Source organism: Halichoerus grypus, chromosome 2, assembly GCF_964656455.1.
Source record: "Halichoerus grypus chromosome 2, mHalGry1.hap1.1, whole genome shotgun sequence".
In the NCBI taxonomy this organism is placed as follows: domain Eukaryota; kingdom Metazoa; phylum Chordata; class Mammalia; order Carnivora; family Phocidae; genus Halichoerus; species Halichoerus grypus.
The window spans coordinates 197,251,852-197,277,660 of NC_135713.1; the positions used below are offsets into that span (position 1 = coordinate 197,251,852).

Below are 25,809 nucleotides of genomic sequence, written 5' to 3' on the forward strand. Positions count from 1 at the left end.
GTTTCCTTTACATCTGGAAAAATGTTAAATAGCTGAATCACTAAGTTAAGAAAATTTTTTTCTAAAGACAATATTTGAACCTTTTTATTCTGAAATAATTTTTTTATTCTGAATAACTTTTTCATTATTATATTTTCAATTCGTTATAAGTGGCTACTACCTCAAAAACTAATTAATCCCTTGTGATTAACTGAATTTTAATCCCTCTCCTAAGTGATGGCAGTTAGGGGCTCAGTTGAGTTCCATGAAAGGGAAATCTGATCTGAAATGTGACCTTATGGCTGTTCTGTTGTTGCTCTTTTATCTTAAAATGTTGGTAAAAAATACCTGAGTTACTTTCATAGTGATGGTGTAAAGTTTGCAAATTGGTCCTTCTTTGTTATTTGTATTCTCTGCTTTGTCTTGCTCCATTCTGTCTGGAGCAAATCACACCCATGCTTCAAGACTTGCTTCCTGCTCCAGCATGGCCCTAAAATGTCACGTGACCTTTTTGGCCCACACCCCTTTCTTCCTTCTCTGCAATTAGGCCATTAGTCATCTCGTGATTCTGTACTCTTAAATCAGTTCTTATATTGTAAAATATCGTATAGAGCTGTTTTTATCCAGAATGGAGTGCAGTCTACAAGGGAGCAGAAACTTTCTCTTCTCTTTCTTCCAACCTCTATTACATTATGTTTCTGTGATTGAGTTGATGGTAGAAATACATTATAGAATTCATTACGTTGTTGAATTCATTGGAGTGGGAAGTGGGGATAAGAAGGAAACTAAGACAGCCAAATATAAATAAGAGTATTAAGGAAGGGCTAGAAGTGTTGCATATTATCATGCTCTGGTTATGAGGTATAACTGAGACGATTTTGGGATTAAAAGCAAAGATAAAAACAAGAAAAATGTCAGTTCCTCTAAGTAAGCTGGTGGAGGAACCGGAGAGAGAGGGAAGCCAACAAGTTAAAAACTGTTTCTATGACACAGATATGACTCAGAAACTATTGTGTTTCAGGGTGAGTATAAGGGGGAGAAGCATTCTCTTTGAGAGTTTAAAAAATTATATTTTCAGGGGTGTCTGGATGGCACAGTCCATTGAGCGTTGGACTCTTGGTTTCAGCTCTGGTGATGATCTCAGGGTCGTGAGATCAAGCCCTGAGTTGGGCTCTGCACTCAGTGGAGGAGAGCCCTGAGTTGGGCTCTGCACTCAGTGGAGAGGGAGACCTCTCTTTCTGCCCCCACGCTTCTTCTGCCTCTCACCCTCCATTCGCTGTCTCTCTCTCTAAAATAAATAAATAAATAAATACATAAATAAATAAATATTTTTTAAAAATTATATTTTCATTTTGATGATAATCTTGTAGATGACAGATGTATAACCAGATGTAGCCAAGTGACTTCAGTGCCTGATTTGCATTTATTTTGTGATTGTTTCGGCACAACTCTGGCTTTTTAAAGTTGGACACATAAGAAAAACCACCATAGAAAATTAACATTTGACTAAATAAAAATTATTTAAGTTAAAAAAATAATATTTTCAATGAATGTGATAGGCAAAGAGCGACTGTCTTATGAAATTAATAAATTTATAACAAAGATAATTAGCATATAAATTAAGTAATTAGCACAAATCATAAGAAAATCATTAATGTCCCAACGAATGACCTGGCAAAGGACAGAAACAGGTAAGAAACGAATTGAATAAACGACCATGTAGAAACATCTTCAGCCTTAGTATTAATGAAAATGCAAATTAGAATTAACAATGATGTACCATCTAAAGTTGGTAAAAGTTTAGTGAAATTTTTACTTCATATATTGCTGATGGAATTTAAATTAATGCAGCCTTTTTGGAGAGGATTTTGGCAGTATCTGCCAAGAGTCATAAAAAGTATTTACACCCGTGATCTCAGACAGAAATATTCAAACAATAATGTTAATTATTTTTTAGGTGATGGAATCATGGTTGATTCTTTCTCTATACTCCCTACTTTCTACATTATGACTCTCTTTTTTAATGCGACAGTCATGTTTTTAATTTAAAAATACACTTACATAGTGATGAATCACTAAATTCTACACCTGAAACCAATTTTACCATATATGTTAACTAACATGAATTTAAATAAAAACTTGGGGAAAAAAACTTACATAAGCTCGTTTGAAAGAATGTAAGTTTCAAAGGCTTTTCTCAGAATGATAGTTTTAAAAATCTACCAAAGTTTTGTCTTTGTATAGTCTTGTTTAAAAATACTTAATAGGGGAAATTAATTTTTTAAAGAATTGATACTATTAATAGAAACTACATGCTGTTGGGGTGCCTGGGTGGCTCAGTCAGTTGAGCACCTGACTCTTGATTTCAGCTCAAGTCATGATCTCAGGGTTGTGGGATTGAGCCCCATGTCCAGCTCCATGGCATGGAGACTGCTTAAGATTCTCTCCCTCCCTCTCCCTCTCCCCCTGCTTGTGTTCTCTCTCTTACGAAAGAAAGAAAGAAAGAAAGAAAGAAAGAAAGAAAGAAAGAAAGAAAGAAGGAGAGGAAGAGAGAAAAAGGTGCCTGAGTGGCTCAGTCAGGTCATGATCCCGGGGGTCTGGGAACAGGGAGCCTGTTTCTCCCTCCACCTCTGCCTCTCTCTCTCTGTCTCTCATGAATAAATAAATAAAATAAATAAATACAATCTTAAAAAAAAAAGAAGAAGAAACTACATGCTGTTGCATTAATTTTTCTGTACTTCATTTTCATGAAAAGGGGTAAATGATACAAGTGTCATGCAAACATGTGACAGGAATTAAAAAAAAAACTCACATGAGGATCTCTCAGAGCTTGGTGATTTCACCCATTTTATTCTTCCTATAACTACAGGCCTGTTCATTAGACTCGGTGTTGAGATTGAAGATCCCAGGCAGTAACCCACTAGGGAAAGAAAAAGGAGGAGGAATATGAGCTAGTAGATTTTAAGAGAATATTTATTGATGTGATAATATACCAACTTTTTAAAACCCTTTCCAACATAAAATTTTATTAACTGGAACAGTATTCCCCCAGACCACTCCAAATTGTAAAGATTTTTACTGTGAAAGTTTATCATGAGAAATGATAGGCATGTAGCTGTGATCCCTACAAGCTAGCACAAGTTCACTAAAAATGAAGCCGATTAAACTAAGCTCATTTCTTTCTCTGAACGGGGGGCCAGGCTGGTAGATAAGGCAAGTATAGCTGGACTTCACTGAGCCATATGGTAAGGTCCTTCATGTAGGCAATATGGGAAAACATGGCTCCGATATTGGTGCATTTATGTGGCTAAGTGATGGTTCAAAGGGCCATCTCTGAATGACCAGTGTCAACCTGAATGAGATTTCTAAGTGTGTCCGTCACTGGATGATGAGACAGAGGTAAAGTTCCCTGCTTCCCTAGAGCTCAGAGGAGCGGTTAACGAGTAGGATATGAAAATCAGAACTCTGAAGCTTTAAACAGCTGAAATTAAGATGATTAAATTCAATGGGATTGAATATAAAATCCTATGCTTAGATTTAAAAAATTATTGGCAAAAAATACAAGGCAGGGGTGGGGGTGGGTGAGGGGTATAAAGGGTGGGGACAGCAAGGCAGACAGAAAAACATGCCTGGGATGATGGCATAATGGGCCCAGTCCGTTGTTTACATGTCACATCACATAAAGAATAAGTCAGTTCTGGTCGCCACATTTTAAGTAGGAGAGTGACAAAAACATGTTCAAAGGAAAGTCTCCAGAATATAGAAAGACTTGGAACTATGTCAGAGAGAATATTTAAAGGAATTTTGCCAAGAGAAAACAAGACTAAGGAGAATAGCCTATCTATTTATTCTTAAATTCAAGGTCTGTCATCTAGGAAATAGTAGGATTGGTCTGTGTGAGAATATCCCAATAGCCAGCAGTTAGTAGGACTGGCTCGGGGCCACGTACCACTTCTGCATGCTCTATATGCGTTCAGCCATGTCCCACCTCACAGTGGTCTTGTGAGGCAGAGACCATTACGTATCATTCCCATCTTCTAGTTGTAGAAACTGAAGCTCATCCTCCTAAGTGACCTGTCCAAGGTCCCACACACAGAATCAGAACCTGAAATGGAGCCATGCTCCTAACCTCCACTCTAAACGGACTCCCCTTCCACTTCCAGGAGGCAGAAATTGAACCCAGGTGTAGATAATATGGGGAGGCATATTTTGAGTCATTTCAAAGTCGTTCTTTCCTAAAGAATTATTCAAATGTACAGTGGTTTATCTTGCGAGAAAGTAAGTTCGAAGTAGGCGTCGGGAGTGTTGTGGGGGGATGCTGTGCATTTGGGGGGGGTGCTGTCCTACTGCTAAGGTCCCTTTCGAATCCAGTGTTCTGTGATTTTCTGTTCTTTTGCCTGATTAGACCCTCAGCCCGTGTGTGTGTCTCGTGACAGATGGAGCCATCTCTGGATTAGGTACCTGTCTAGCTGCAGGTCTGTCTCCAGGGCTGCTGCCTGCTTTCTCAGCTGCCATTTTGTACAAGTGTGACAACTTTTCTCTTATTCTGTCAGACTTTTCTATAAAATGTGAAATATGGTTCTAGCATCTCACACTGGAAGGGGACGTAGACGCTTGTCACCCAGGCCCTTGTCTACACTCAGACTGGTGTAGGTGATCTCTGGGGTGGTGAGCCAGCGCCAGGGTGTGTGTGGGGCTGCACACATGCTTCCTGGAAGGTTGGAGTCACTTGATTATTTTGTGGGAAAGCGAAGCAGTTTTACTACTGAGGTAACAATCATATTAAAACAAACAGAGACTTTCCTGTTTTGAAAAATGCAAAGTTCTCATGAATTTTTAAGATGAAATAGGACATTTCAAAGAAACCTCCAGCTTGCAGAGGCTGCTTCAGGCTATGCCCTCAAGATCCCCCAGAGGGGTGCTATTCATTTTCACTGCTGCTAGGGGTACTTTGGTGGAAAGTTTAGAAGCACTTATCTGGCCTAATCCTCCCATTTTTATAATGAGGGAGTTGCCATCCAGAGGAAATGAATGACTTGTTCTTTTGGGTTCTCAGTTTCCTTATTCAGTTTTCATTTTTGAGCCCCCTCCCATATAGAAAGCATCATGCCAGGAACTGAAATGAAGTGAAAAAAGCAAAGTGGTATTTTAAAATATTTTAGCCAGAATGCAGGCATAAAGTGGGCAGATGTGGAGAGAAAAACATCAAACACATGGGCTAAACACTCACACAAATATCCTGTAAAGCCCAAGCTTTCATCAAGATTTCCTGTTTCTTTCCTGTATAACCCATTGGAACAAAAAGACAATTCTAATTGTCTGCACAAACCTCATTCAAGCTGGAAACAAACAACAAACCAGGCATGCTAGGATTTCCTGAACTATGGAGATTTTTTTGGCAATCCATCGTATCATTCTTTAGTCTTCTATTTTATATCTTCTCTTTTCACTACAAAGCCTTTAAAGGGAAATGTAGTTCAACAGATAAACAAGTAGTCGAATTCTCGGGGAAGAATAAATACTTACTGTGAATGATCATAAAAAACACTGAAGGACCAACTGCTTACACGTTACTCTTACTTGAAACTTCAAAATATTTTGGTAGCAAAGACAGTGTAAAGATGAGACAAAATTATACAAGATAAGTAGTTGGGAAGTTTTAAGATCAGTTGAGATATTTAATTAGCAGACAGTATGCAAATCCCAATTTTTTTCCTCTCAATATTTTAGTTATCTCCATGTTTTAGGTAATATAGTCTAAAAACATGGGCTTCTGTTACGTTAGACTATTTAGCCTCCCGGGGAAAGGATACGGTACAAAGCAAGACATAGAGGGGAGAGAGGGAAGACATGACTAGTCGAGGTGCCCAGGGAGATGGAGCGGTACGGGGACCCTGGCCCAGGGAGAGGTGTTGGCTTCAGAGGGGAGGGGCAGGCCTCTGCTGCAACTAGTGAGAAGCGGAGAGGAGGACAGATACATGGAAGTTTGTAGCTCTGCAGCAGGAAACCGAGGACGCTCTTGTTACTGGAGGTTTTCCTCCGTGAGAGAGGAGGAGAGATCATTTGCTGACACTGGAGGAGTTACATGGACAGCAGAGCTGATGGAAGTGGGGATTATTTGATATTATTGTGGTGATCGCATGACTGATCTGACAAGAAAAACTTGGTGAAACTTCTTTTTTGGTAGCAAGGTCCCCGATGAGGTTAATGACCATGAAGTTGTGGGTTTCCCTAAGAACTCTCCAAAATGGATTTTTGTAGGATTTATTGTTTTCTGAACATGTGTGTACTTCATTGTACATCAAGTATGCTCTGTCATTCTCTGTTTTCTTTTGCTCACTTTATAATACTCTTTTTAAAAGTCTTTTGGTTTGGCTTTCCTTTTCCAGATTGTAGTACACAATTTTTGAGGCTTAACTACATAACAGCCCCTCTGCTCTTTCAGTGATGGTCTAGATAAATGCAGTCCTGATCCAGTGATGCTGCAAGGCACAGATTGATCCTACCGGCAATAGGCAGAGCGCCCGGATTCCTGGATGTTAGTCTCCAGAGTCAGAGACCCAGGCTATGAAGCCGTAGAGCCTGGGCCCATGGGTCCAGGTCAAGCGTTAGGAGCCTGGGTCCATAGAATGGGTGTTGATGCTTAGTGAAAGGTATACTTAAAGCAGGCCTCCTCTTCCTGTTTGTTTGTAACTTTTCTCATCTAGGTTAAAACAAATGGCACTTTTATCTGGAGTGGGAATTAAGAGGGCAAAGATGAACACAATTCTTTTCAATAACTTTAATATGAATTATAAATGTTGTATTTTAGGGATACTTCATTTTAAAAATGTTTCCTATGGGTGCCCAGGTGGCTCAGTTGGTTAAGCGTCTGTCTCTGGATTTCAGCTCAGGTCATGATCTCAGGGTTGTGAGATCAAGCCCCACGTTGGGCTCTGTGATGAGTGTGGAGCCTGCTTAAGATTCTCTCTCCCTCCCACTCCGCTTTGGGCCATTCCCCCATGCCCCACCCCCTGCTCATATGCTCACTCTCTCTAAAAAAAAAAAAATAGTAAAAAATAAAAATGTTCCCTAGATAGTGATATGGTTGATGACTCCCATTCTCTAGATACCTTAGAAGTCTGCAATAGAAGCAATGTCTTTCCAATCATTCATTAGTTAACATACGTTTATTGAGCACCTACTTTGTACTAACCATTGTTCCAGGTGCTTAGGATATAGCAGTGAACAAAATAGAGTCTCTGCTCTTATGGTAGAGGACACAACAGCAACACCTCTTTCTCTCTCTCTCCCAAAATTGCTATGAAATAAAGCAGGATAAGGTGTTTAGAGTGAAGGGCTGTTTTATGTAGGGTGGTTGTTTCATATAAGGTGTTACTTTATATGCGGCCTGTGAAAGGCTCTAAAGAAGTGATACTCAAAACCTGCATGAAGGGAAGGAGGAAACCATACAAAATGAAGTAAGGGAAGAATATTTCGTGCAGAGGGAATGGGTTGGTATGTGACTGGAATGGAGTGAGCCAGGGAGAGAGTGTTAGGAGCCAAGGTTAAGCTGTGGGCAGCTTATATCAAGTTCTGTGGACTGTGGTGGGAAGTTTAGGTTTTATTCTGAGTGTGACAGGAAGCCATTGGAGCATTTGAGCAAAATCTGGTCTGAGTTTTAAAAAGATTTCTCTAGCTGCTGTGTGGAGCATTAATTGTCAGGGATGCAGTGGGGGTGTGGAGCCAGTTAGGAGAGATTGCAGGGGTCTGGTGAGAGATGACCATGGCTGGGACCCGGGGAGGGGTGTGGTGGGGGTGATTGCAAGTGGTCAGATCAGGATGTATTTGGCAGCAAGGACTTGTTAGTGGATATGAAATGGAGTATGAGGGGAAGAGGGAACTCAAAATGGGACTCGTCAGTTTTTCGGCTGAACAACCAGGTGAATGATGGTGACAGACATGGACCCAGGAGTAGAGAGAGAAGAGATAGGAAGTCCCAGGACTGAGCCCAGGGGCATTACAGTGCTCAGAGATGGGGAGGTGGAAGAAAAACAGAGACTGGGGAGAGAAGCCGGTGAGGTAGCAGGGAAACTAAGAAGGTCTTGTTTCCCATAAGCCATGTGCAGTCAGTGTTTCTGGAAGGAAGAAGTGAGCAGCCGGTTGTTTCTGGGGCTGCCAAGAGGGGAAGTTAGATGGGGACTGAGAACTGATCATTGGATTTGGCAAGAAGACCTCTTGCCACCTCGTCAAGGCCAGTTTCAGTGGAATGTGGGAACAAAAGCCTGGGGGTACTGAGAATGGGATGTGAGCATCCCTTTTGAGGAATGTTGAAAGAAAGGGGAGCAGAGAAATGAGGTGGTAGCTTGAGGGATATGTAGGGTCAACGGAAAGTTTTTTAGAAAATGAGATAAGCACAAACTTTTGTTTGTTGATGAGCATGATCCATTGGAGAAGAAAATGGTGATGATGGAGGCAGTGGTGTGTTGATTGTGAGAGCAAGTGCTTAATTTGGCAAGAGGGGATGGCGTTGGTGCAGATGGCAGGGCTCTCCTGAGGTGGCAACGAGGATGGCCACCCACTCAAGTCACAGGAAAGGCAGACTAGGCAGGTAGACACGTCAGCTGAAGATAAGGAAGATGAAGTAGTTACCCTCTGACTACTTCTGTTGTTCGACTGTTCCCGAATGCTCCCTGTTCCATTCAAAATGATAAATGATTGTGGAGCATTGGAGTAGGTGATGTGAGGAAAGTAAAACCATATTTTGGAGTTTATAGCCTGGTTGATCTGTTTGTCCTTCTAAATTCCATACTAGCCAGGAAACTCTGATGATTTTTATATTTCCTATTCATTCAGCAGCAGTGATGTGCCAGGTCAAGAAAACTGAATGTGTTTTAGAGGAACAGCTAGAAAGTAAAATAAATTAAAACAAAAAGTACAGTGAAGACATGTTTTCCCCCAAAATGTTGAACTCTGTCTAAGAGGGTGAATTCTTAGTTAATGAATTTTCTCAAGGTTGAGTGGCTTGAACTGACCGTCATTAAACAACGAAGAAAAGTCTTGAAGGATTTGACTATCTGAATGAATCCTTCCTGGGTTTTCATTGAGATCTGGCAGAGAAAATAGTAGCTAATTTTTCAAAAAGTAATAAAGCTCAGGGTCATTATTGCCACTCATGCCCTGTGGGTGCCGGGTGAGTATTTTGAAGTGTTGAAGGAAACTGCTGAGAAGAGTACTAGCTTCCCACACACGCGGCATTTCCCAGCGTTCCTCCATGACCACTGGTGTGCTTCCGGCCTTCAACCCTTGTGCTTCAGCAGCCCCGTGTCCCTGGCTGTTGATGGCTCACTAGAGAAGGAAAGGAGAACCAGCTCTATGTGCTGGCAGGTCCTTGTTCCATCTCGAATAGCACTTAGCACCGTAGTACTAAACTTATAAAAAAAGAAAACTTGCATAACTAAACTGAACTGTTGATAAACAGATTTCATAGATGGGTTTTTTGTTGTAGTGGGTATCATCTAGGCCTGGAGCCACATGGCCACCCACAAATGACAAATTCTTCTTGTGCTCCTGACACACTCATGACTTTTTACTATTGGGGGGGGTGCCTGTTTCTATTAAGATGTTCATAAAGTCAGACTGTACTGTGGCATTTTCTGTGCTGACTTGTGCTGAATTTTTACTCTGATCCCAAAGGCTCAGAGCAGATTGTGTATGTCCTTAGGTTTATCATTTTTGATTTTTTTTTTAAGTTTTTATTTGGATTCCCATTAGTTGACATGCAGCGTAATACTAGTTTCAAGTGTACAATGTAGTGATCCAACCGTTGTATACATTACTCAGTGCTCATCATGATAGGTCTGCTCTTACTCCCTGAAAAATCCTTGTTTTTTGTTTTTTGTTTTTAAATGGCTCACCCTTTAAAGGAAAGTACCCCTTGAACTATTAGCCTGATACATATAATTGCTCACGGTATTTGAACTGATCTTCATCTCTCTTTTTAAAAAAGGTAGCACATTTACAATAGTTGATGCTTTTACTAGGCAGTGGTCTTCCCTACTACTCCATTCAAATTGACCCAGGGAGGAGATGCCGGAACTGCCATCGCATAGTATTGAGGAAGAGATCAAAAGTCTCAGGAAAATGAGAATATTAGCATGATTTTGTTACTTTAGACTAGATAACCTACCCCGTGGGAGGGGCTAGAAGATACTGCCTTCACTGAGGTGTTGAGGAAAGCACTGATGGTGGGGGCCTGATACTGTTGAGCAGCTACGTCGTGGCTTCCTCCACGTGCTGGACCGACAGTAGGAGATGCTGCTGTGGAACTGGGCCGCCCACTTCCAGTAGGATGGTAGGGTTCCAAAATGGCAGACACCAGGTAAGGTACTCGAATGTCATATGAAGGTCGAAGTGATTACCCCCAAGTAATGGGCCCCAAGACTTGAGAGGCAATCAAAGTGTCTTGCCTGGCAGGGATCTGTGGCGATAGTGAATAGAGCATGTTGTTAAGGGATAAGAGAGGCAGAGACCAATGAGAATACTACTTGTATAACATCAAGAAAAAGTCAAGAGCTGGCAAGTAAAGTTTAGATAATTCTCCACTTGGAGAAAATCATGGTCCTTCATTAAGTTTCCAGATCTCAGTTCACAATTCACAGACCCAGAGCCTGTGTGTTTGAAGGGAGACCATGTCCCTTGATAAGGGCTCTTAAAATATCAAGTAAATGCCGTCCAACATGGTACTGCACACAATGGAGAAAGCAGAAATTCCACCAAAGTCTTATATTCTGGAGGTGACTGCTGTGAATCTGATATGAGTATAATTCCTGAAATTTCTGAGACATAGATAAATAGAAGGGTACGTAGATATATAGACAAAAACATTTTTTAAGAAATGAGACTATGCTATATTTTCTACTTTTATTAAAATAATTTTATGTGAAGTTAGTTGCAGAAGAAAGGAAAATAAGGAATTTCTGAAGTTTAGAAAAAATGTTTCTTTGCCATATGAGAGGAGATTTCTTAGAAGATTAAGAAATAAAGATTAAAAATACATTGAGGTTTGGGGCACCTGGGTGGCTCAGTCAGTTAAGCGATCAACTCTTGATTTCAGCTCAGGTTGTGATCTCAGGGTGGTGAGATCGAGCCCCACGTTAGGCTCACGCTGAGAGTGGAGCCTGCTTGGGATTCTCTCTCTCCCTCCCCCCATGACCTCCGCCTCCGCTCATGTGCACGCTCACTCTCTTAAAAAAAAAAAATACATGAGGTTAGAGTCATTTTTAATTTTATGGCTCAATTTTGAGAGCATTAGTTTATTCACTACAAGAAAAAAAATAAACATGCTTAAACCTTCTTCCACCCACTCCTTCTACTCTATTTTTGTCAATTATAGTGTTATTTAGATATTGTGGAGGGTTATAACATTTGTATTCTCTTCTGTAACCATGATTATCATAATTACATAGAGTTAGTTTTTTATTTAAATCATTTATATGCTCACCACCAAGACTTTTAGCACAACTTCCCCATAGTGGATTCCTTTATTTTGTTTCATCTGTTGAATGCTGAGATTTCATCATTAAATCATTTTTTCCAAGAAGGGCATATCATTGTTGTTGTATTTATTGCATTTTTGCATGCTTGAGAATCACTGTATGTTTCCTTATTTTGGGCCTGGCATAACACACTCTGGTGACCGTCTCTTCCCTAAAGCTTTGTACATAGTGTTCCAGTGTATTTTGGCACTAAGCATTGCCCATAACACAGCTTCTCTAGTCTTCTCTTGGTTGCCTGAATTTTATCCTCAAATATTTTTTTTTTCAAGAATGATTTGGGTTCAATAGTTTTAAGTTTTGTTATGGTATTCCTGAGCTGTTATTTTCCTCAATGAAGAACAGCTTTTGTTGGTATACAGTGTGCTTTTTTGATACACACACTTAGCTCTTCATTCATTACAGGAAAAATTTCTGATATATCTGCATGTACATGGGTTTTCTTTTGCTGTTTTCTCTCTACATTATCCTCTCTGTCTCTTTCATTATCTCAAGTCCCTTGTCAAGGCCAGTGATTTGATTTTCAGCCATGTTTATTCAGTTGATTGCTGCTTCTAATTTAGAATTAATTTTGTGATCGGGTTATTTTAGTCCTTGGTTAATTCTGTTGTTTTATCTTCTCGTCTTTGGGTTCTTCTCCCATCACCCTCATGGTCTTCCTAGGTCTCCCTGTCAACTCTACTTGTTCCTGATTATGAAGGTGTATTTTCTTCCCTCAAGAATGGTGGGCCTTCCTACCTTTCTTCCGTGCTTTTCCCCCCATCCTACCCCTTTTTTTTTTTAATAAGTTTTTTTTTTTTTTACTTGATGTAGTATTTTTATAGCTGTCCAGACGCATTTTCGTTTCATCTCACTTGGACGTTAAGTGAGCAGCACTATCCAGATCGACTATTCATTTTGGTATAATATGCATGAATTCTCTCTGACTCCTTTTCTTGCCCTTATTTTCAGCCTGTCTGTCTTCCTCTGAGTTTTGGTTTGAGGGCATAGGTATTCTGTCACATTTACCTTCTACAGCTTGAGATTAGGATAAGAACTAGGAGGAGAACTTAGTTGGGGCTGTGAGCAACTCTTTGTTAGAGAAGCCGGTATCTGCTATGTCTTTTAACATTTTACTCAGGTCCTCCCTCAGGATTTGCCCTCTGTTTTGGAGGGTTTTTTTCTTTTTGAATGGGAGCTTTGAAGCCTATGCTTTGTCAGAACCAGCCATAGTTTTTCACTTTCTCAGTTTTATTCATCTCTTCCCAGCAGCCATTTCTCCTCCACGCAATTACCCTTCTCGCCCTCCCCTTAGAAGATCTTCCTCGGTACTACTTCAGCTCAGCACTTCTGCCTCTGGGGGAAGGGACAAAGTGGTATGTCTCACCAGGTCAGAACCTCTCTTTCTTTCCTTCACCACCACCATTTGACATGGATGGCCAATGTGATAGCCCTCTTTCCTTGTTGGGTTGCTGCCAGTGAATGTTTTGTTGTTTTTAACATTTGTTTTGTTCTTCTCACAATTTTTCATCTGTCCTTACTCAGAAGTTCCAGTGTCACGTGTGTTCACCATGAGGCATAGGTAGCCTTGGAAGCCAGTTGTTAGCTTATTGCTAAGAGCATTTCAGCAGCAGCTGAGTTACTGACGGTCAGGGTGTTACAGGGAAACTTCATGGATTAAGATTGACACTGTATTGCCTAGGTAGCCTTTACATCTCTCCAAACTCTTCGAACTTTCATACTTCTGTTCACTTGGAATTAGAGCAGCTATCATTAAGTTATAAGACACATCTATCCCCAGGGGTCCTAACTGGAGACTCCTTCCCCTTCTTCCTTTCCCAGCCAGAGCATGGAGGGGGGGGGGGGCCTCTTTTTCTCCTTCCTATAGTTTTAATCTATTCTTCTGTCAAGGCTTGTAGAATATAGATTTTGTAATTTGGTTCTATTTAAGGTTATTTTAGTTAGTATTTTTGTACCCGAAGTCCTTTTTAAAAATGTGTTGGAATCATGGAACACTATATCTAAAACTAATGATGTAATGTATGGGGATTAACATAACAATAAAAAATTAAAAAAAAAATGTGTTGGATGCATTCTATCACTTGCATAATTTATGTTTCTGGTTTTGGAATTTCTGATATTGAGGTGTGTTATTGGGATGTATTGGTCTTCTATGGGTTGTGTACTGAGAAGTAATGACTTGTTCCACCCCCTTTGGCTTTTTCTTTATGAGATTATTAAAAGGTGTTTGGGCCACATTTGTGAGCACTTATTTCACTCTAAAACAGTTACCAGGACTTAAAAATATATATTCCAGGATGCCCAGAGACTGGGCTATCTAGTGGTTCCATCTTGGTCTTTCTCAGAGCCTGGAATGTACTTCTGCTCTTGGACACTTACATGAAGCCTCAGTTAGAATGAAGACATCATCATCAGGTTGCAAAATGATTTAGTCTGTGATGGAAGGCTGCACTTTCAGGGACTTCAGAACTTCAAAATTTCACTCTTGAACTTCATGTTTAGTGTGTGTTGTGGGGGGTAGCATAGTGGATGGAGCACCATCTCCTATTTTGACCTACAAAAATGACAATTTCAACCTAATAGTTTCTAGGCAATAAAGCCATTTTCTCACCCAGACCCCAGCCATCAAGCCATCAAGCTCAGCATCTCAGGAGACTACAAGATGCTACCAGATACTTACACTTGAGGGCTATTCACTTCACTCCCCCAGAAGACATGCCAATCTGCTTTAATATATGTTGAGTGGACATACATAGCCAGTATAGTTACCTGGCGCACAGCCCATTGCTTTTGGATTAGGGAACTTAAAGCTTTCCCTCCTGTATTACAGGGAGCTCTTTAGCTGGCCTTTACTTAAGCAGGTTCCTTGGTGATTGTGCATCCTATTCACCCCTGTAGGATATATCACCTTAACATAGAGACCTCATTGACCACTGAACATTCATCTTTGAGTATGCTGTATACTTTTACATCCTCCACATTTTCCATGATTTACAACCTCCTGATCACCATTAACTCCACTAGACGTTATTGTCGGTCAACCTAAAGTATGTAGTAGTCCAAGATAAAGAAGATACCCTACTTCATGTTTACCATTGAGATATGCCTACAAGTAAAGGACTGAACTGGAAAAGCCAAAAAACTCTTTTAACATTTACTTATATGGAGGGGGCTAGGGACCAGTACAGTCTTGAATTTAAACACAGATCCATTTTGGTGATGGCCTTTGTGGTTATGAATCTCATCATTAAGATGCATTAGGGTTTTTCTTCTGGACTCTACTGTTTATTAGGAGAAGACATGTCTGCCAGATGATGCTAACAGCAAGGAGTCCCAGGCAAAGACCAGAAAGGGCTCATAACATCGAGAAGTTGGCCAAGTAGTGTTGGTTTGAGCAGATAAACCTGAGCTTATTTCACTTTAAAAGGTTCCGGCAACCCTGAGATTTATTCATTCATTAACTAGCGTCACTGAACAATGGGCCCTGACAAAATGACAAACTACTAATAATTTATGAACATCTATCTTTATGCTCAAAATTCCACTATCTCTATTTCATTTGTTCCTAATTTTTAAAAATGAATAAACTGAAATCTGAGCATGGGCAGGGTCATTGATCAGTCTACCAGAGCTCTTCAAATAACTCAGAGAAAGTTACTCTGCAAGTACATTATTTAGAGCCTAGAATGAGGCAGCACCATTACTAACGATCTCATAGCGACTTCTGGTCATATGTTTTTTCTTGGGGGAAGAATTCTGTAATCCTTCTGCCTTAATTACAGGTCAACTGGTTATTTTTCCCTAGAGCATGTAGAATATTTTGTTTTAAATCCCACCCATTCTCTCAATTTTTCTGAGGCTTTTGAGAATCAGATCTCAGTAGTACTCTCTACCTCCATCTATTTCTTTTCAGTGTTAACATACTTAAATGATTTTAACTAAAACTTATAAATTTATTATAATAATGCTTGGTAGTGTAACACTGAATAGAAATAATAATGTGTCCAAGAACTAAAAATATTCTAACTCAATAATTCATAAACTCAGATGTCTGAAATAATGCAGTAATATCAATACAATTTTAAATTCTCTCTTTTGTTGGGATTAACATTGTAGTTGTGTGAATCAGAGTAAAACATGCACATTAATTTTAAATAAAGAAAACTTTACTACTTGGTATATAAGGAGAAGATGTGTATATTATTTTTTCTATATATTGCCAGCAGTAGAATAATAGGGAAGAAAGATCCCTAAATTTGAAATAGACACAAATTCACTAGAATGTGTCTTTGTTCTCAGATGCAAAATAAATGTTTCTATATTACTTTATACATTATTTTGTTCTGGTAAGTGTATATAATGAAAAGTGGGTATCCTTTCCTTTCTTCTCCATAGTATAATACATTTGTAAGTGGTCAGACATTTCCTGTTCATTTTCCACTCTAAGAAAAATCACAGTAAGGAAAAATGTTGAAACCTGTGTTTATAAGCCCATTCAATTTGTGTTTTTGCAATTAAAGGATGAGAATTTCAAATCTCAAAAGAAAATAACTTCTGAAATCTAGTGTAGCATGCACGTATGGAGAAATGAATGCTATCGCTTTAAGATAAGGTAGTCTGGTGATTCATTGCACGAAACAAGAAACAAGATCGATTTGGAGCAGGCTCCTACTGTTAGCTTTTTTGAAGATGGATTCTCACGCCGAAAATAACACAACATATTCTAGATAGCAGCAGTTTTTTCCCCTGAAATCCACCAAAACTGAAGAAAAATCCAAGTGACTGTTCTTAGCAGCTGTGTGGCCTGGAGTTCACGGGGGAAGCTGGCTTCCTGCAGTCCCCTATTCATCACCTGCTTCAAAGACAGCCTGGCTGGCTATAGTTTGCAGGCCAGGTAGGGTGCCATTGTGCACAGTCTGGGAGGATTAGTATCAAAGCAGCGGCAACCAGGCCCTTGGTCTCGGGCTGCCATTCAGTCTAGCAGGGAGAGGCTAAGACTGGCCAAGGTCACAGTCTCCAGTGTGGAGTGGACTGGGAAAGGATCCCGAGAATAGAATGCTCTTTATGAAATCATGGCGCAAGCTTGCAGCACAGCAGGTGCCCTTCTGGAGCACATAACATCTGTTTATGTTGGTATACCGTAGCTGACAACGAGATAATAGAGCTTTGAAATTTATCATTTTATTTTTTAAAAAGACAACTGTATATACAATAATCCAGATGCATATTTAGCTTCGAGCTTTTATTTGAAAATCATAAAGAAAACTGACCGATTTAATTGCTGCTTTTACGTGTATATATTGAAGCAAACAGCAAAGCGTACTGCCTATTAACCATTTATAACCATTGCTGATCAGTAATACCCGAATTCTTGGGTAGGAAATACCTAGCGTTCGACATAATTTTTTTCAATGTTCAGGCATTTATGTCAACAGATTGCAGAACGATTTCCTGAATATGCCCAACTGTCTTGAATATTAGGAGGTTTGGATAAAATCCCCACCCCACCCCCCCCCCATGAGAGTATTTCAAGGGTGAGGTAATAATGACGCAAAAATAAAATTTTCAACTTGGACAAATTAGAGAAAAATTAAGCTGTCCATGAGTTGTCATGACGACAAGGATGTTCTGTTGATGAACTGTCCTCCTCATTGTCCAATCAGATAGTAGAGCTGAAGCTGGAGCATGAACAGGAGAAGACGCACCTATCACAGCAGCATAGCGCAGAGAAGGATAGCCTAGTCCGAGACCATGAACGGGAAATTGAAAACCTGGAAAAACAGCTTCGCGCTGCCAATATGGAGCACGAAAATCAAATCCAAGAGTTCAAGAAACGAGATTCACAGGTAATTATCAATAATATTTGATAAAACGGGTATCTATTTTTAAAAAGTCATCAGCGTTTAGTGTTTTCTTATTATTCTTGTTGGTGCACGCTGTTTGATCATTTGCAATACTGACATATAAATGTGATTTTTTTGTTTTCTTCTCCCCACCCCCCCCCCCGTTTTGAGGATGAATAAGGCTTTAACTACAGAAACCACAGGTAGCCAGATTAAAAATCCCATGGCGCGCTATAACTTGGCCCCTTTTTTATAATCTTGTCTCAGTTCCTTTCATGATGGATTTTTTTAAGGTATCTGCCCCTTACCCCTCCCCTCAGCCTCAGCAAATCCCTATGAAATATATCAGCCTCACTCCTTGCTTTTTGTTTTAATCTCTGTAGGTAATCAAGCAGCTCTTTTAATATTTGCTTTTCCTTCCTGGTGTTGCTTTTTTTTTTTTTTTCATTAGACTCTATATTTGATTAGATCACTCAGATGGTAATTGATAAAAATGACTCCAGAGAAGGGCTATTTCCCATCAGGTCTGTGGCTTATTCCTACATGCGCATGCACATGCCTTCTAGCCTCCATCTCTGTAGTCCCTGTTGGAAGCCATTTGGCAGAATAACCCCCAGCTGTGGTAGCATTTGACTCTTCAAACTTATGGATGAAATGTGCACTGTCAGCATGGAAAATTATCTTTATAAATTTCAGATGAAAAAAAAATCTTATTGGGTGTGTGCATCTTTGTGGTACAATAAGTTCTTTAGGGTATATATAATCAAAGGCCTTTAGTGTATCCTCTTGAGATTGCTGTGAAATTTTATTAAAGAAAAATTGAGGAGCAATTGATAACAAAAAAAAGATAATTTTCTTTTCTAATAAAACCATGTCATATACGAGGTCTAAATACCTCTTTTTCCGTTGAAATCCTAACCATATTATTCATACCACCCATAAGCTTCTTCCTAGTTATCCTGTCTCCCCAAATAATACAATTTTTAAACAATGAAATAAGCCTTCTATTTGTGATGACATGTGTTTAAACGATTTTATGATCATCTAAGCAATAAAAATACTACTGATTAAATAAGATGTTTATTTCTTGGGTGGAGGGCGGGAGGTGGTAAGGCAAAGAATAGGAGTTATTGGTTATTTTTCATTTGACCTTGAGTTGTCTTTTACCTTCGGAGAATGACCGGGGCACTATAAGTATACTCGGCAGAGGTTTTTTTGTCAATAATATACATTTATAGGAAAACTCTTTTCAATTTGTTTTTTGGGGGTTTGCTAACTAAAAAGGTAGTCATTGTAGTAACCATGGTACCAGCAGAGTCAGGTGGTTCCTGCTCAATGTGTATTATATTTTGCCACCAACCTCATTAGAGCCTTTATAAAATATATGCTGATCTTCTGATTGTTAGCCGTATAATTTACTAAGAATATTTTCAAACTTACGTTCTCCTTCAAAGATGATGCTTAGCCTCACCATTGTCTTCTATGATAAAGTATTTGGGTTCCGAGTCTGTGTAGGGTGTGTTTGCAGAGTAAAATTGAATACTTGATACAATAAAATACACTAATTTATATAACTTCCTACTATTTTGGTGCTGTTGTGGAAAGCCGACAGTAGCGGAGGCCAAATTTAGAGGAAATCTTTGTGATTTTACGTACATCGTATCTGCCATATATAGGGTGCGGTTCATGCAATAACAAAAGGGAAATTTTAGAATTATTACATATAATTAAGCCTCAGGGAGAGTACAATAAGGTTCTTAATTGAATTTCTTCTAACTGAAATAATCATTATGAGGACCATATGACCTCTTCAAATGCTGTAGCATAGGATTGTGTTTCTCCTATTTTGTGTCTTTCTTGGAACAATTGGAATTGCTGTCATGCGAATGCTAGTAAAGCAATGGAAACTCAGGCTAAATGCATTCTTGATCTGAATGAAAATGATTTTCTGTGTAAGCTAAACTTGGTTGTTTTTAGAGAATGTATTTTTTAAAAAATTTTGCCAATAAGTTATATTTTTAAAAACCTTATCATATATACCAAAATGCTAATAATTTGTATTTATTTTGGTTATTCATTGAGGATATTAATTCAGAGTTTCCTTCAGGTAAGATCTAAATTTTCCAAATATATCTTTTCATGATTATGATTTAAATAATGTAATGTATAATACCTTTGAAGTCCTGAATTCAATGCATAAATTTCAAAAAAACCAAGTGGATATATATTTTTTTAAAATAGAAGATTTTTTTTTTTCATATCGTTGTTTTGTGGCTTGATACATGTGTGATGTATCTTAAATATTGGATTGTATAATTTTTAATTTTAGATCCAGAGAGATTTGATTTTCAGTTCACGTTTGGCTACTCCCATTTAGCAATGGAGGCCATTTTGTAAAAAGGGCTGTTTGAAATACTTAACCAAAAGAGGACCAGTGAAGTACCTATTTTGGATACTATGGCTTTGCTTGTCACTTTTTCTTCCATCAGATTGCTGAATGCAGACAAAATACTAGAAATCTACCTTTGGCTTCTTCCAAGTACATAATGTATTGTATACTGATAAGAAAACCATTATTGTAAAGTATAGTTCCCTACCATCAGGTGAATCATATATCAAAGAGGAACTCCCTTTTGGTGAATATGCTGTATAATTATTACAGGTTAGTTGTTACTCAAGTAATTTCTGTTTTATGGAGAAATCCTAAGATACAGTAATGCAACTAAGGACAATTAACTATTTCTCTCATTTGATTTGGTGCATTTAGCTAATTATTCTATGCATATATTATATCTTTGTCATAACTTGATTTTCAGTCAAGTAGGATATTTTATGTTGTGATGCTTACATTTGTTAAAATGCACATTAAGTTTTACCACCCTCATACAATATAGTCAGCCTGGTATCTACCTAGGGTCATAATGTTCAAGAGAAAGCACCCAGATCAGTAGATATCAAGACATATTAGAAAGTTACAACCTTATTGTCAAATATTTCTCATTTGCCAGATCCCTCTTGTTGAAATTAATTTGGAGGATGATTTGATTGACTTAATCATGTTTTTTAATACAAAGAAAATTTATAGTTTTGTTATGACCATCTTAGGAGAGCTTCTTCTAACATGGTGGTTCTGTGAGTCATTTTCCTTTTGAACTGCAATGTAGTGAAAGAATTTCTACAGTTTATTCCTTTGAATTACAAGAAAAACAGAACTTAGGTTCTTTGACCTCTTAGTTGTTCTTTTAGGACCCTGAACCACTTGGAGATTCTTGATCTTTTATGTTTGTTGCCAGAGTGAATGGTGCATATGCATCTGGTGATCTGCCCCAGAGGTGGGGTCACCATTGTAGGACAGCTGTCTATGTGACCTGTTGAGGTACAGGCACATGGAAGACTCAGGGTAACCACAGCAGCTACTGTGAACCGCCGTCAGTATAGTAGGCAAATGAAAACGGCAGACTTGGAGAAGGTTATCACGAGATCCAAAACTACATCAGACTTAAAATTTGTATATAGGACATTGGATCTTGCCTAACATTGGTGTCTCGATGCCTTTCTTGATTTCCTAAACTGAGAATCATGATGCTCATATGAATGAGTTTTGCATAATTAAATGGACAGATCATCTTGATTTTGCCATATTGATTCACAGTAAGAAGCTGCCCTATTGTTAATTCTAAAATGTAGGATTTTCAGAAATCCTCCTCTTTCTCTCTTCTACTTAAAAAAATTTTCCAGAAAAGATATTTGTGGTAAGACAGTTTTAATTTTTAAAATTATATCTCAATCACATTACTTTATTTTCCATGAATTTGGTAATCTGGGCCCAAAATAAAAATGTCCATTTATAAACTGGGTATGCACCTGCGTGCTGTGGGTTGAATACTGGCTATCATTTTTCAAGGATTACTTATGGATGACTTTAGCAATATGCATGTTCTGAACATTTCTGCTAAACCTATGCATGGTCTTTGGGCTTTTTTAGGGGAACATTTTTTTCACTGAAAACATTGAGTTTAATTTCTTTATGTGCCAACCACTTTCAAAAAGGATTTGAGGCAGCATTTTGTAATAAACACACACTTAAACAGGTGTAATATATAACTGAAAATAGTCATTAAGCAATAAATGATATTAACCCCACCAGAAAATCTATACTTTAAAAAAAATGCTTTAGTTAAGTACAAGTTTTAGCTCTGAGCTCACCTAGAAGCCACAGCAAAGAGGGAAACAGGATAAACTGTGTAATTCTATGAAAGAAATCAGACTAGTTCATTTTTTTTCTAGCTCTCAGTTCTGAGAGAAATTGATGACACAGGACTTAGTACAAAGGACACTGACCAATATAACTGACGATGATCTCTATATGTTAAGACATTTGGAAATAAAATCTGGTGGGACTATCTTAGATTCTTTAAGTACTTTCACAAAATGTAATTAGCCGGTTTTATTTTAATGTGCCCAAATTTCATTTTAATTAATGGAGAATACCATCATTCTCAATACCAAAAAACACACCTGCTTCAGGAGATCCAATTTTGTACATATTATGAATCAAATGAAAGCATATTTTAAGTCATGAGCCTAGCAAATTCTAGTACTTTTATTATGACTGATCCTGAAACCCTTACAAAATATCTTTAGGAAGTACAAATTAGAAGCATGGCTGAATTAGAAATAGTTTTAAGAGTTAATACCCTACTGTTAATTTCCAAGAACATTACTCTCTTTCTTCTGTCTGATTCTCTTGTCCTCTGAATTTATATTATGGAAAACTGTAAGAAATAAAATCAAGTGGTAATTTGGTCCAGGAGTGTAGGATATTTTTATCCATACTAAAACAGTTCGCTTTCTACCTACATAACCAAACTGGTATTTCATCATCAATATTTATTCATTAGCATCATTTACTTGGTTTTGAGGTAATAAGTATTTTTATTTCTTTGGGTCGAACTGGACTGATCACTTGGAAAAGCCAAACTATGTAAATATTTTTCCCCCAACGTCATGAGGCTGTTGCTGTTAATGTAACCCTTCTTTTTGTTCCCCTCCTGTCCCTAGTGACACACGGAGTCACATCAGAGTGGTTGCCTGGTCTTCCAGCTGTGTACAATCACACTTGGGTACTTACTCCCCAAACTGACTTATTTGTATTAGACGGAAAGAGGAATGGAATTAAGTGTGTTTTAAGTATTAAGTGGGTTTTTGCTGCAATGTACATAATGTTTAATGTCAGACATCAGAGTTGGTGGGAAGATGTTTTTAACAATTTACTTTATTACTCTGAAAAAAAAAAGACTTTTTTGGTGGACTTATGGTAAAACCACACATTTGAATTTTCAATGTATTTTCTTCAGATGAAGTTTTATAGTATTATCTAAGTTCTGCATTTAAGATAGGTCAAAAACTTAGTGCATTCACTTAGAATATAAACAGAGGTTTTCCTAACTAAGCCATTTTTACAAGCCTGTGGAGGAAATACTGTTTTTCTGATACCAAAAGCATAGGTTATGTAGAATTTTCCAAATAAGGCCCAAGTTCTTATCATATTTTGACATAGGTGCATCGATGCAAAGATCTTGTTTACTAGTATCCAGTGGTGGTTTGTCTAATAGGATTACATATGAATTTAATAATATGTTTTATTTATATATTATATATATTTCTGTGTATAAGAATACTGTTTCTTAGGTACGTTAGGAGAAAAGATAGGAGATGACCTTTCAAGTAACGTTTACATTTTTCATAGATCACTAGCTTTCTTTTTCCATTATAATTCTAAAATTCTGTAGTTATTTTCATCTTATAAGCACAAAAATAGCATATATGCCTATAATTAAACTATTATAAATAATTCAACTTGGTCCTCATTGTGGAGAGAATTATATGAAGTTGAAAAAACAAAAACAGGCTGAGACAAGGAAATGGATTTCTCTAGGAATGATCCATTTGTAGAAGTATTATACAGTGTATCTTTAGTCCTGTGCATATTTTTTAAATGTGGCAGTTACCATGGAAACCACATTCCATGGCTTGTGGTCCACTTCTAGATAAAGAATATTCCTTTTAAAGACAAACCTTTCAAATCATAACATCAAGTATTCCCTTTGAATTAACAACTCCGTGTCAATTGAATGGTTGCTTTAAAAATCTGTCTTTTGTTCTCATTATACTTAATAGATTTTTTAGAAATATTAAAGTTGTTCTTGAAGAAGTAATAATTAAATGCTGGAGATGCATAAAATAGGGGGTGCAATGTGGTGAACTCTTCAGTGGTGAAAGCTGGGGAGCTGGCAAGGGAGCACAAGTCTGTGGGTACAGGCTGTCGCACGGACACGCACCTTGTAGTCATGTCAGGTATCTAAGCATCCAGCAGTAACATCGCCAGATTGAGTCAAGAGATGACCACATCCAATTATTTTCGGTTTACAGGTAAAGAACCTCTGGTTCAAGGACATTATCTTGCCCAAGGTCACAGAACAAGCAAACCAGGGCTTCTTAATCTTAATTCAGTGCTCGTTCTCTATCTCACAGCCTCTTTTAAGAGAGATTTTAGATTTGGGGAGAGACTTGGGCTTGGCAAGAAAGGCGCAGGGTTACATGTGAATCTTTGCCTAGCAGGAGAGAGAGGGAGACACTGGTACTCTTTGTTCCCCACGCTGAGATTCTCATCGCAATTTGCATTTCTTTCAGTGATTCGCCATACTTGACGTTGCTGCAAAGTCATAATTGAATCATGCTGCGTGAGTTCCAGTTTTAGTAAGCAGTACCTCCTAGAACAACACTGAATTTTTATGCCTGTTTGTGTTTAACAGCAGCAGGAGTGACAAATATTTATTGTGTGTTTCCCCTGCTCCAGGCTCTCTGCTAGGTCCCTTACATTACATTGCCTTTTTCCACCCTTCCAACACTCGATAAGGATTAAATTTCACATTTGGAAACTCTGTTCTGACCTTCTTACCTGGCTCGTAAAATGAATGTATGTTATTCCATTTTATTGATGAGAAAAGTTTCAGAAAGCATAGGTAAAATGCCCAAGGTTACATAACTAGTCGTTAGTGTAGTTAAGACTCATGGTAATGTCTCCTGCCCCCATATGCCTGCTTATGTATGAGCTCGTTGTCTCTGAATTTCATTTATTCAGCAATAAATTCCATTATATTTTCAATTTTGGATTGTTGATACATTGCTAGATTTAAAATATTGATACCCATAACTCAGACTATGTAAATCCAAATCAAGACTTAGCCAATAGTTTCAAACTTTCTCCAGAGCCACAAGCCATGGTTGTGTCTCTCTTCTGAGGCAAATTAAACTCTGAAGAGATACAATTCTTAATATTTTATTTGGAATAGAATTCCTTCCCACAAATTTCAGAATTTGTAGAATAGAAAAATGAATATGATTTTGAGATGGGTTTACTTTAGGCTTTTACATTATTGCTGAAATTAAAAGATGTGTCTAGAGTAAGAATCCAGGAAGTTTTTAAGTCAATGGACCTACCCAGTCTCTATAAAAATCGATTTGAGATTTGCATTTGGTACTGGTGAAATATGGTTTGTTGTGAGTGGTTTATTATAGGTGAATATCTGTTATATTCACATATGAATTTGGAATATTATATACGACCTTTCCATTTTATGGAATGAACTTTTAAATCTCAAAGACTTCGATGTTAGTATTTTTCCCCTAAAGGAACCCATATCATGATCCTTACTGCATGACCGCAGCTCGTCAAAACCTTTTAGAAATGAGGTGAAGGCAGTTTAAAAGTAAGTTCAAACTGGGACACTTTCTTGATAGAAATAAAAGGAATAAGTAGAAAATGTGTTGCCTTTAGAATCCTCAAAAACAATTTACATTGATGCAGTTTTTGTTTAGTTCTAGACTTACTGTGGTCAAAATGAGAGCTTTTCAGATGAGTTCTTTTTTTTTTTTTTTTTTTTACATAAAATACCCCAGAGATGAATTGTTATTCCACATACTGAATGTCATTCCCATTGATATAAGGAAAAATGCCTTCAGTTATTTTTAGCATATTGCTCTTGTCCTTTTCACCTCTGCCTCAATGAAATTACTAAGAATCTTGGCAGAAATTATCTTTGAGGAAATATTGGATGAATAACTCTTCTTTCTTGATGTCTTGGAAAAGTCATTTTTGGATTTCTGACTCAGTTCTCTCAGACATCCTTGATGTCTTTATTTAGATATTTGAGGTAATTTTTTGTGACAGGGAGGTCGGAGCCAAAGTGCAAGAAATGATTGGCAAAATGATGATATCATCAAATGTTCAAAGAGTTGGCAAATTGAAGCTTATTAAACTGTCATTTTGTCTTCCATTCAGGACTAATTGGAATCATGCCTAGTTGCATGATAGGAAAGATATTTAACACCTGAGAATTTCTCATGAGAAAAGTGACAGGAATCAATATCAGGGAGGCCTTAAACTCATG

At 38.1% G+C, this 25,809-nt stretch overlaps 1 protein-coding gene across 4 annotated transcripts in view; it reads left to right on the top strand.

Annotated features, from left to right (window-relative positions):
- CEP112 (centrosomal protein 112) overlaps positions 1-25,809 on the top strand; it is a 422,424-nt gene that overhangs the window by 202,387 nt on the left and 194,228 nt on the right. For all 4 annotated transcript variants that reach the window (XM_078065962.1, XM_078065964.1, XM_078065965.1 and 1 more), the window contains exon 20: positions 17,177-17,359. In XM_078065962.1, the coding sequence (XP_077922088.1) occupies positions 17,177-17,359 (183 nt within the window). The remainder of the gene's footprint in view (positions 1-17,176; positions 17,360-25,809) is intronic.